Genomic DNA, 13,430 nt, shown 5'->3' with positions numbered 1-13,430 from the left:
CACTGTACAGTCAGAGTGCACAGTAGTGGGCTAGGCAGACTGGTGGACTCTTGGGCTAAGCTGGTGTGTTGAACACATGGGCCCACTTGTCAGTTTTTAATGTTTTTTTTGCAGGGTGAAAATGTACGATTACCAAGCCATGTGTAAAATGCCCCACCACCACCATAGCGGTGCGCGCCCTCTTCTCAGTGTAAGTATCTGTAAGCGTTTCTACATAATACATAAAACACGGAATAAAATATTTTAGAACAGCATTGGTCCAGTTCTTTAAGTCATTCTGCTCCAGGGTGAGACCATCCCATGCCTCGCCATCATTGCCAGGCATGGGCTGCAGGAGAGAGCGGTGTGAAGGCAGAAGTGCCTTTGCTTCCCCTGCTGATTACACTGAGGGCGGAATCATGCTTATCATCCTTGTCTTTGCTACAAGCCTGATTGCTTTTCCTGTGCTCTTATTTGAGGACTATGCAAGGACAGAAGAAGAAGCCAAGGCACGTCTGCCCTCATGTCCTCTTCTCCATGTACTCTGATTGTGGGGGCTGGACACAATTACGTCACTCATCTGATGACGCCAGTGAAGGCAGACTGGGAAGGGGATTTTAATTGTTTATTACAGGACAGGAGATTTCCTGGTTAGTGAGAAACCTTTTTGCTGGTGTCACAACAAAGATGATGATTAAAACCCTTTTGGTTGTCATTTTTTAAAACATCCAAGTCCAGAGTGCTTCTATTCTGTGAGAAGGGACACTCAAGGTTTCACAAAAGAGCTGGACACCACAGGGAAACAGTAGATTCCCATTGCCACTTTTTGTCCTTCACCTACAGCCTATGTGCTCAGAAAAATGTGGCACTTGCATAGTGAGAATATATTTCTGATCCAGCAACCAATTAGCCGTCTCCGATTTTCCTTTCCCAAAGTAAGTAATTTCCACTCTGTTTCACACATGCATTTAGCTGGAGTCAGCAGACCAAGCAAAACAATTCCAAAATTCAATGGGGAAAGGCACAGGTAAAAATTGGCCCATCATTCTGCAATTGAACCTGGGATCTGTTTCAGGCTACATGTATTGACCAAATAGCAGTACATGTGTATTAATTTGGAAAAGATGGAAGATACCAGAGACAATGCATTCTAGGGATGGAAAGTTGCTGAACTTTTCCTTCCTTTTCTTTTTTCCCCCATCTCAATTTATGCCTGCTGCATCTTTCACCAGTAATCAAAATGAACTCTGAATTAATCCTGCATTGGAGCACTCTGGGGCCAATTTTGGCTACATGAAATTGTTGCTGTCTACTGGTTCTGTGCCAGGAAAGTTTCAGGTTGTGGCACCTTTAATTGATCAGAATAGGATTTGTTTGTTAGAGTTGGATTAACTAAGTAGTTGTATCTGGCATTACATAATTAAATTTGTATTAACTAAATAGGGAAACACTCACTAATTACAGTTGGACTGGTACTGCAAATCAAAAGGCTTTTTATCACCCATGTTAGCTCTAGTCCTTTAGGAGATTTAGCCTTGTCCTTTGAAGGAGAGATGGGTAGATATGTGAAAATGTAGTGCTTTTTCAACTCTGAATAAAAACAATATAAGCTCACCACAGGTCCTGAACCTGGCACCTTGAATATGGTAGGCAGTGGTTTAGCTTGTCACCAGCAAGTAAAACTAAGAAACCCAGTAAAGGCAAGCCTTTCTTAAACATCAAAATGTCAGAATTGATCATATGGCAAAGCCTAAAGGCTTCTTCAGACATCTTTTTTATTGTGCATCCAGAATTATTTCTGCTTCTCATTGTATTGGGGTGGTGATATGCACGATACCATTTACAATACTGTTTGTGGTAAAAGTTTTGGGATGGACATACTGCTTCATTCCCTGTTGGTGCATGTCCCATAGTTTCCTATTGAAATGCTGTAACTTTTTTATAATACAGTACAAGTGTTCCGGGGTCTCGCTTTTGCTGCACTATAGTGCAAAAATGCTCATCCAGATAGCAGTAATGTTTGGTAACTCTGGGGAAGCATTAGAGAACAAGTAATAAAGCAGAATGATGTGTAGATGGTCCAGTATAAACCCACCACTAATGCAGTTTTACTGTGTCAATGGCATAGTACAGAATATAGCCCCCCCCCAAAAAAAACCCCACCCATCTGGAGGGGTCCTACTACTTATTAAAGCTTCCTGGTGAGGCTTGTGTCTGGTTAGAGCAGCAAAATGCTTGACCTTGGTTCCTGCTAAGGTTCATCTAGCCCATCCTTGCTCTTCTGATCTTGCCACTCCACCTGTCATGCACTGACAAGCACTTGGCCAAAGGGATCTTAAAACGCTACAGAAAACCCTCCAAATTCTAAAACCAAAACATTCAAATTGGGTTTTTACAATAAAACTATGCAAATGAGGCATACCTAATTTGGTTGAGTAACACATCGTTTCTTTTAAAATTATGTTTTGGTACCTTTTTGTCAAAAGACAAGGATATCACTCCAATAGCTTTCATCACTAATTCATTCATCGTTTTATGAATCTCACTCTATCATGTCTGTTTGTTTATATAACTTTAATGAGGTGCTTTAAGAAATGTTTTGAATGTTGCTTTGAGCATGTACAAAAGCATGGAAATTAACTCATAAATCATATAAACAAATTATGAGGAGAGCTGGAGATGAGCAGCCATTTTTAAAAGGGGGGGGGGGAGTTGGAATGATGGTCATGAGAAGAAACTGGAAATATAACAGCTAAAATCCCATGTCTTCTCCAGTCCAATATCTGGAGGGCCACAGGTTCCCTCTCCCTGCTGTTTGGAAACTAGCTCTCCTGACAGAATGAAACAAAAAAGTAATCCTTGGAAACGTCACCATTGTTGTTTATAAGAAGAAAGCACTAATGGAGAGAACAAAAAATGCAGACTGAACCTTTGACCTTATTAGGTTTGAGTTCATACAACACTAGTTGAGAATGATATTAGAATTAAGATATACAAATATACCTCGTATGTCATATTCCCACAAAAGAAAAATAATACCTTTGCTCCAAAGCAGAGTTGCCTAAATCCTTCAGATGAGACTATCCACATTTTCAGCATGATCATGAGGACTAGAAATCCCCTGATATTAAAATTGTTCTGCATTGTGTAGCACCTACCAGTTTATATGCTAGAGGCCTTGTTGCATTAGGCACTCCTACTAACAAGGTTTGTGTGGTGTTTTGCTTTTGTGTACAGTTTGAAGTGGAAACACTATTTTCCACCATTAGAACAAAAATGTTTTCTAAAGTTTTAGTCGCATAATAGCTTTAGCTCTTTCTTTCTACGAGCTATTTAGGCTATTACAGTTGAAGAGAGCCAGTTAAGTAATTATGTCTTCAAAGACTCATGCGAATTCCCGATAAGCTTTCCGACCTTTCCAAAGATGAGGTTCAGAATTATTATTGGTAGTAGGCTGACTTGTATGCATATTGCTGCTTCTAAGAATCTGCCTCCTAATTTGTAGACTGGCTTCTGGAATTGTGGGCTCTGTAAAATACTCCTCTTCTTTGGCTTTCTTCTTTTTCAACAGCCAGTTTATGCCTTATTGGGAGCACTAAAGTGGCTGATAACTGACTTCCTCATGTGAGTACAAACATTTTGGAGTTCTGGAGGGAAATATCATTAGAAGTAGAAACTATAACTGCAAGCTTTAGTACATTTACATCAGTGTATTAATCAACTAATGCTTGTGTTTGTTAATAGGTATGAGGAAATTTAAATTGGTGGGGCTTGATGTTACTGGCACAAGCATTTTTTAAAATTCTGGTATGTGACTATAATAGCGAATAAACAAGAAAATATTCAAAACAGTCCTGAAGCAGTTGACAGTCCTAACTTTTAGAAGCACAAGCTGGAGAAGTTGCAGTCACTATATAGATAGTCCTGTTATTCCAAAATGTAGAATTGAGAGACATCAATGGATTTCCAGTTCCATGAAACTTAGGACACACCTGTTTCTACAGGCGGGCTACTTATATACTACATTTTATTCTAAAATCAATGGAGAACGAGTACTTGTTTTTTCTATGTAGTCCGCACACAATATGGACCATGTATTGCATATTTCTGGCCCCTGAAAAGCACTTATTGAGAAACCAGTTTCATTCAGAAAATAAAAGTTCCTTGCATATTGATTCTGCATAACCCCACAGTGTGTCCATTTGAAAACAGATGGTGGTGTGTTTGTGTATGTGTATGCACATATTTCCAATGATGTTGTGAGTGGGGGTATACCAAAATCGCAATCACTGCTTCTTCATTCATCTGGGACATATGCAGGGAGGCAAGGGCATGGAGGGTTTTCAGATGTGTACCAAGTAACCACATCTACCCTTGTGGCCAGCAGGAAATTAAATCAAACTAGAATCATAGAAATGTAGGGTTGGAAGGAACCACAAAGATCATCTAGTCCAACCCCCTACAATGCTGGAATCTTTTGCCTAACATGGGGCCTGACCCCACAATCCTGAGATGAAGAGTCTCATGCTCTACTGACTGAGCTATCCCAGGTGTTGAAAGCAGCATGTTGAGCATAAGCATGAACCATTCCAGACTGAGAAAAACTACATTTTTGTGCAGCAAATGGGTTAGTGTGTCTGCAGCCACAAACTTGTTTTAATAGTCATTCCCTCTCCCTAGGGAACTATAATTCTTTGAAAGGTTAGGAGTCATTTACAGAGTTCCCAGCAAGATAACTTCCAGAATTATTTTGGTGAGACAATGCCAGTAAATCTAATACAGATTTGCGTTGTAGAAATGTCTTTAACTCCCACCCCTGTTGTAGCAATGAGTACCAAAGCCAGTGTATCACAATGGAATAATCAGGTAAAAGGGAGATTTCGGTTCATAGGATGGAAGTGTCAGATGAGTCACATTAACAGAGACAAAATTGTGCCATTGGGCCTGTTTAATAAAACATCTGGGCCCTATTTTAGTAAGAGAATATCTGCATGTGAGCCTCCTTCACTTCTGGTTCAATGCTTTGTAGCACAAATACAAGAAGCACAGGAAACAGACACACACGCACACCACAGAAGATGCTACCATGTTTCTGCATCTTTTTCTTGGGTGGAGTCTGCTGCTTGTGCTGACCTTGAAAATTCCCCAGTTCGAGATAAAGACTACACGAAGAAGGAGAATGGCTTGTGCATACAAGCCATGTGATTTGCAAGCATCACACACATGGGATTAGTGCATTAGAGCTCTAAGAGGGAAAATCCTGCCATCGTATGAAGCAGAGGCATTTGTGTCATGCCTTCATTCCTGTGGTACCCAAGAGGCTTCCAGCAGCATTATCAAGTAGGCAGTTTAATTATTTGCACCTTCCAGTTGCGAAAACATGGGGAACTGATTCGTACAAAATCGTAGCAGTACAACATATATAACAGGGCCAGTAAAGGGGTCCAGAGTTCCTGATTTCAAGTGGAAGTCCATAATATGCAAACCTGCTTATTAAGGCTGTTAAGTGTGGGAAAGAAGCTGCACTGGGGAGCAGGAACTCAGATATCATAAACAGAAGAAGGCAGGCACAGCCACTTGCTTGCCCAGCAATGATACATTTTTCCCTGGGGAAGAGTTTTGTGTGTTTGTGAGCCAATGTCACTAACATTAACACTTTTATGTTCTACTACGTGGATGTAAATCAACAAAATATCTGTGAGTATCTATATGGAGGTAAATCAACAAGTGACAGGCTTACCCTTCCCTTCTCAAATTCTAATGAACTTGAATCATTTGCTCTGTTGAAAACATAGAGGAGGGACAATCCTGTTCCTATTAGGAAAATATGTTAATGGAGTAGACCTAACTTGCCATCTCTGCCAAGGTGACACGTTGTGGGAGGTGGGGCTTCAGGAAGAAAGGCAGATTCATGAGTACATTTGATATTTTATTAATATATTTGTTACTAACAACCTCATACCCAGCATTGCTCGGAAGTTCTCAGAATCCCAAAAAAATGGCATCATTTTGTGATCAGTGACTAACACAGTGCACCTTTGAAAGGTTTGGTTTTCCATCTTGATTCAAAATGAGGCCCAACTGCATACAAACATAGGTTAAAACCTGGCCTTTGATCATGCTTAATTTGGTTATGATATATTAAGGCATCCAAATATATAGAGAACAAGCAGTTTTCCAACATAGATTGTAGATACCATGCTCCCCCTCATGTAGAACTTGGAATGGCCGTCAGCACATTAAAAAATAAATAAACACACCCAGCAAATGGCTATTAAAAATAAACTGAACAAAAATATAACCATAAAATACCATTAAACAACATTTAAAAGTCAGCAGCGCAGTAGAGCTTAACAAACAAGGCTTCTGCTGCTATGTTTTGTAAGCCTGTAACAACAGATAATGTTTTAAGCTGCCGTATGAATAAACAGAAAGTGGAAGACAACCAAACATGCAGTGGGAAGGAGTTGCATAAATGGGAAGCCACCACCAAGAAGGCTTTACTGTGTGTTCTGCCCCCCACCTTAGAAAGTACTCAATGAAGGGACTACCAGCAGCGCCTCCTTGGTAGTGCAGTGGAGATCAATGATTATACTAGGCAGAGACTGAAGTGTTAGATTCAAACACCTTTGAACTTGAGACAAGGGCCATATTCCAAGATTCTTCATAGAGATTAACTTGCTAGGCACACTCCACAGCTGTCGCTGGGCACTGAATACCAGCGTCCACCGTTGCCGAGCAGATGGCTTTCAAGGTGACCGAGTATATTTCCCTGCCAGCCACAAGGAGCACAGTGTTAATGACAGCCTTGCCACAGGAATTGCTAGTAATTTATTGTAGGATTAAGGCACAATTAACCATTCTGAAAAGTAACAAAGGAAGATTTAAAGTAACTGGCTCAGGTGTGAACTAAAAAGAAACCGCAAGGCAAGTTCTAGGCTGCTCCTGCAGACTAAAAGCTCAGAGTAGAGCAAATCACAGGGACTGTCTGCCTGCGTAACACCTTTGCCCTTCCAGGCTAGCATAAAACACATCTCTCCCCCCCCCCCCCGTCTTTTGACAGATTCTTTCTGGAGTTCAACATATCTGGCTTCTGGCACACAGACAATTTGGCAGATGGTGAGTATATGGGAATGCAGCCAGCTCACAGCACACACAATTTTGCAGCCACTGGGCTTGGATGAAGGAATCACACATACGAATGCAATTTAGCACAATCCAGAGACATTGTCACCCTGTTGGCACTGAGAATCTATTCGCCAGCTTCCATTTCACCTTTATTGAGACACCCTGGAATATACTGGCAAGGTTTAATAACACTGTCAACTGTGTCAGCTCATATATGTGGTCTGTGTTGGGGTATCCCATGAGGTGGATGGAAGACTACTAACAACTATTTGCTGAAGCAGTGGGCCAGTTCTTTCATCTACATGCACTTTGCTTGGAACGTGCAGGGAAGGGTGTCAGTGTTAAGACCCCTAAAAGCCTGTGGTACAGTGTCTAAAACAGCAATGTGGGTAACTTGTGGTCTGTGGATCACATGCGCTCTGAGCAAGTGTCGCTTTGTCTATGAGCTCTTAAAATTACGAAACTTTATTCCTTCCATTCCAGTCCTCCGTATCTTGGAGATAATTTTTGAAACATAACAGCAATGTAAGCTAAAAGTAGAAAAACACAGGCAGTTTTTAGTGAAAGAAAGAAAGAAAGAAAGAAAGAAAGAAAGAAAGAAAGAAAGAAAGAGAACTTTCTAAATATAATTAATTCTTAATATGTTCCATTTAATAATAATAAATGGCAGAAATCATTTCAAAAGCACAATCTCATACAGCAAATGTTACTTATGGTACTGCCTGCTAGGGTTTGGCAACAGTAATATGCTGGTTACATACATTATGTTGCTTACACATATTTTAACCAGATAGAATAGCTGTTTCTCTCTAGTCCAGGGTGTACTTCCAATATTGTACTTGTTTCTGAAAGCATTGCCTGCTCCTAAACATTTAGGAGTGCGCAGGCCAAAGCTTTCAGTGTCAAATATTCTAGTATTTTTAAGCAAATCATATTCACTTCACATAGGCTTATGTGAAGGAAAGAAGGATATAAGATAATAAAACATATTTCTCATGAAACAGCAGTTTAGTTAACTGTAAAGGCAGGTGAATTTTAAGGAGTAGTCTCACACTCATTCTTACTATTGTGAACAATTATTTCTTCATTTCACCACCATGTCATTCTTCCTCTTTCTTTCTTCATTTCCCATTCTTCCTATTCATGTGTCTTCACCATGGAATTCTACCACCATCTTGTGATTATCATCATGGATTCATCTGCATCACATGTTATGCCATGCAACCTATATAGCCAAGGCTGTTTTCCATCATGGTAAGTAGAATCATTATAGTACAGCAAAAAGATCTCCATTTTCTGGAAACAGGAGAACACCTAAGCAGATTTGCCCAGAAAACTGGGGGCAATTTCTTTCCCAGTTCACAGCTGTTCAGGAATTAGTTGCGACTGCCTAGTTGAAAGCAGAGATATCACTACTTGTTTAATTATTGTGCTACCACTCACTGTGTGATTGGCATACTTCACTGCAAGTTTCTGTGCTTGCTGGTCCAGCTATAACCTTGAATATAAAGATGTGCAGTAGCTCTAGGGATGTGCCAATATGTGCAAACAACAACAGCTTGTGCAAAGCATGCGGGTTCACCCATACAAGCCTTACTGAAATGAATTAAGGTTGCATGGCAGCAGTTCTTACTGGGCAATAGGCAATGGGTGGAGAATTCTGCTGTACGCTGCTAAAGTGAATCTTATATTGATATTTGCATATCTTGCCCTTCAATATTAATATTTTACAACAAGCTTGGTCCATTATAAAGGAACAAATTAATTTGAAAAGTTGCAAGGTTTATCAGCGTTCCATCTTCTATTCTACCCCTTCCCCCCCCCCCATTTCATTCTCAGTACATTTACACATTATACAAATGCATAGGCCTTCCTATGGCGCTTTTAATCTACAATCTGATCTTGCTATCTGTCATACTAGGCCAGACCAATAGGTGCTGCTTCTGGAGTTGGTGACTGATGTCTCAAATAATGCTTGGTATCTCAAGGTCTAGAGGTAGAGTAAGAACTTCAAGGAGTTCTTTCCTCTGTTCAATTGTTCACGAGTGGTAATTGAATCAGGCCAGGCCTAAGTGTTTGCATGATAATTAGCATGCTACCAGTAAACCCAACAATAGCGGGGTGATGAAGAAAGGAGGAAGGGTGGACTAGGGAGGTGCCACTCGTGCAAGAGAAAAGACGTGGTGGTGGTTGCATCATGCAGGAAGGGAGGTAACCTTAGTTGAACCCCAACCAGAGCTCTCATGTTGCTCTAAAAGGATCCATAATAATCAGAGGATCCAGGTCAAATATGGAGCTCAGAAAGAAACACGAGAGGACATTCTTGCATTCTCAGTAGGTACAAAATGCAAGTAGAGATAATTAGCTAGAGGTGGGCAAGAATCTATCAGAAAGAAACTTCAGCCTGTTTGCAGAATTGCATGAGGACAGGTGGTAATCACTCAACTGGAAATCCAGCAAAACTGTATTATTCAGACAACTGCAGATAGTCAGGTTCTGATCGCTAGAGCAACTTCAATAAATAAGTTCATTCAACTTTCTCATAATTTATTTATGTTAGAGAAGCAGATATGATTACAGGTTGGCTGAATAAGCAGCTCTAGCCCTTTAATCTCCCTCCACCATTTAGACAAAGGCTGGCTGATAAATGGCTTGTCTATAGAAATAAGAAATATGGGAGCTGCCCTTATGTCAATAAGATATAAGTTACTATTTTCGGCCTGAAACCCTGAGGAGCTGCTGCCAATCAGTGTAGCCAAACTGAGCTAGATAGTCCAGTAACTTCCCATGTTCCAGCCCAAAGGATTATTGGTCATCCTCTCCCATCTTTGGAAGAACTGTACGGTTCCCGTTGTCTTAGGAAAGCAAACAACATCCTGCAGGATTCATCTCACCCGGGACACAGTCTGTTTGCACTACTGCCTTCTGGCAGGAGATATAGAAACATCAAGTCAAGGACAAATAGACTGAAAAACAGTTTCTATCCAAGAGCTGTGGCCTTTTTGAATGCTGTAACTCGATAGTGTGACCTGGGAGTTTGATGGGTGTTGGTGTGGGTGTGGCTGGAATGTGGTTTGTTTGGTTGTTGTTGTTGTTTTGCTTTTGTTGTTTTTAAGGGATGGCATCCAATTTCGTTGCACTTGTGCAATGTTGCACTTGTGTAATGACAATAAAGAATCTATTCTATTCTATTCTATTCTATTCTATTCTAACCAAGATAAATATTAAAACTCTTTGCATAGTTCACACCATTTTTCATCATGATTAGCTGCCAGTAAACCCAACAACAGGGGATGGGCCATAGCTCAGTGGTGTAGCATCTGCTTTGCATGAAGAAGACACCAAGTTCAATCCTTATTTCCCAGGTAGGGCTGAAAATAGCTTCGGCCTGAAACCCTGAGGAGCTGCTGCCAATCAGTGTAGCCAAACTGAGCTAGATAGTCCAGTAACTTCCCATGTTCCAATATGTCACTAAAGCTTCAACATGTAAGAGCTGGGGCATGTGAGGGTACTTCCCAGGTCAGCTGAGCACCAGCCTGCCCTTAGGCAAGGAGAGAAAAAACCTTCTCTATGATATCCTGGCAAGAGGTATTATTTCCTTCCCAGATTCCAAACACCAGCAGTTGCTAAAGCTCCTGTGGCAAAGAAGTTGTTAAACTGGTTGCTTGCTCATGAGTAGCCCAGCCAGTAATCAGCTAGGATGGGCTACAGGTAGATAAGGGTGAACTGCCCTGAGACGGCGGTATATAAATTCAAATAAATAAATAAATAAATAAATAAATAAATAAATAAAGGGTGGGGCTAAGAGGCTCCAATCCTCCAGACTATTGCTGGTGGATTATAAGCCTCGGAGGAATTGGGGAAGTAGGACAGCAGCATAGGAGTAACTGGTGGAGAGTAGTATTTGGGGATTTAGTTATTTCCCCAACGTACCCAACCCATGAGGGCTGGAAGACAGAGAAGGCAGTGGGCGCTGATCTGTTAGGCCACTAGGGCACTGCCCTACCAACCGCAACCAGCTCCCAACTACCTTCTTTCTTACAACCAGTCTAGGGGCTGGCCCTGCCTGTCAGTTTCTTTGAAGTGCCACTGTTGCCCTTCTGTGGAGGAGGATTGGGGTTAAACTAGAATTACCGGTAGTTCTGCCTATCATCAGCTCTGGCTCCCCCTACTGTTGGCATCCATGCCTTACGGCCTGCCTATTCCAATAGACACCAGCCCCTACTGGGGAGCAGCTGTCCTGTGCATGTGCCGTAACATCTAGCAATCTGTGAGAGAGATTTCATACAATTTTACTGTGTTTTATGTGAACCACTCAGTGGTCTTGTATATTTAATAATATATGACTTAGGAAAGCAGAGATGCAGAAACTCAAGGCCCTTTGCAGTATCATAAAATGGTGCAGAGGTGCCGATCTCTGGTCACATGGACGGCTGCTTGGGCTAGGAAAAAAATATTTTTGGGCTGCCCTGCTGACAGTGAAATGCCAGCAATTTAAAGCCTATCTCTGTTGTTATTTTTCCGGATCAATGTGACTGTAAATATCAGGATGGCAGTGACATTTTGCTCCTTTTTGCCGATGCTGCTCAGGTGTTAATTCATGCTCATCTGTGGAATGAAACTGGGGGGTGGGGGGGAAGGGAATGCCCTGCCCCAAATGTAGCAGTGGCTTCTCTGTGTTCTGCCCTGTTGTAGCTGACCGAATTTGTTCCCTCTCCTCAGGCTCAATTTATTGCTGTTATTGCTCTGTGTCCAAGGAACTGTTTGGGGTATGAGGAAATTCACTTCCGATCCAGTTAAAGTGTGGTTTAACAGAGAGACAAAAGGGAGTTTGAACAGAATGAATCTCTGTGGCTCCAAGAGCAAATGTTATTTGTGAACGAAACGCAGTAAGAAGATGGAAAGCATGCTGTGGATCTTCCCTTCCACACATGACACTAATGCGGTTCTACTTTGAGGAGAGGGAGAGTAAAAGCTTATATATGTAAAGTGAGCTGGTTGTGGACATGTAACTGCATGGCTGTAACTCACAGTTTTGCATCCTGGATAGGCCACATATTTTCCATGTTGGGTAATTTCTAGGTTTTAGTAAGGTGCACTGCACTAGAAGAGAAACCTAGAAAATATATTGAGTGCTAAATATGGGGTCTATCTATACAGATGCTAAATCTGGCTCACCCAATCAGGGTTGCACTGTGGTTAAGACTCCTGTCCACCTACATTTTGTCACATTGTAGACAAGCTGTCTAACCAGCGGCCTTTTTATTAGTTTTTAGGGAGTTGGTGAGTTGAGGGGTTCCAGGTCTGAATCTTATCTAGAAGACCTTAGACAAGACAACCAATTTAGGGCAGAGGGGTAATGCAAAACATCAGGGTGACATATGCAGGACTGGACAAATCCTTGCTATACAGCATGGAAACTTAATAAGACCTAGGAAAACAAATAGGTGTTGTTTACAATACTCATTGCACCATCTGGCATAAATTTATTTCGGTTTTAATCCCAGTTGAGGGAGGTTGTGTTAAAATAGCCTGCTGCTTCCTTCATAGTTGAAAGATTAGAACAGGGAATCTGCTGCATAGTTACGTTGAGGGAAACTTGGTGAACAACATTACAGGCAAAGAAAAGCAATGGGAGGAATCAGATTGTCAGTGATGGTTTCACTGAAGCAGAGATTCAGTCACTTGCAAACCCCTCAGGAAGGACAGGTACCATTGTGACAAAGCAATGGGAGCTCTGATACTCACTTCCCAGCAGGAAGCAACAAGGAAAGGCGAGTCCCGTTCTCTCTCCCCGCTTCAGTGGTGCTTGACAGATGGGCTACACAAGTCTTCATTTTGTGTGCAATGGTGTTGCAAGCTTTGTATCCAGATTAGAGCACTGCAATTTTCACAAAAGCTACAGTCACAGATTTGTGAGAGAGCCAGGGTGGTTAGAGTGTTGGACAAGCTCAACCACCTGCTTGATTCCAATTCCAAGAGTTCACAGGTTTTACCTACCTGAGAAGGGAGTTGTGATGATAAGAGGATCCTGAGCTCCTTGAAGGGCAGGGAGATAAAAATGGATAGATTAAAAACAAACTAGAAAAGGGTGTGTTTTTTGGATAGTTGTCACTGTTTCAACTCCCAATGAGTGACACAGACTCTATACATGTTTGTGTGACATTTGCAATATCTTTGCGTCTCTGAGTTGTCATCATCGCACAAGAGAATAAATGCCAGCACAACTTTTCTCCCTCAGGCCAGTGTGATGCAAATGTCCACCAGCATTTTGAGCATTTCTCTGTTTGAAGGACAGCAGCCCCACTGTTAGTTTTATCAAA

General features: G+C 41.4%; 1 protein-coding gene across 3 annotated transcripts in view; it reads left to right on the top strand.

Moving 5' to 3' along the window:
* The window catches only part of CACNA2D4 (calcium voltage-gated channel auxiliary subunit alpha2delta 4), a 164,363-nt gene that overhangs the window by 141,486 nt on the left and 9,447 nt on the right, over window positions 1-13,430 (top strand). For 2 of the 3 annotated variants that reach the window (XM_077935165.1, XM_077935162.1), the window contains exons 31-34: window positions 115-190; window positions 3,551-3,603; window positions 7,043-7,098; window positions 8,341-8,361. In XM_077935165.1, the coding sequence (XP_077791291.1) occupies window positions 115-190; window positions 3,551-3,603; window positions 7,043-7,098; window positions 8,341-8,361 (206 nt within the window). The remainder of the gene's footprint in view (window positions 1-114; window positions 191-3,550; window positions 3,604-7,042; window positions 7,099-8,340; window positions 8,362-13,430) is intronic. The other variant, XM_077935163.1, reaches the window with a different exon arrangement.

This window comes from Podarcis muralis, chromosome 10, assembly GCF_964188315.1.
Source record: "Podarcis muralis chromosome 10, rPodMur119.hap1.1, whole genome shotgun sequence".
Classification (NCBI taxonomy): domain Eukaryota; kingdom Metazoa; phylum Chordata; class Lepidosauria; order Squamata; family Lacertidae; genus Podarcis; species Podarcis muralis.
This window is presented reverse-complemented; position numbering and strand designations above follow the sequence as displayed.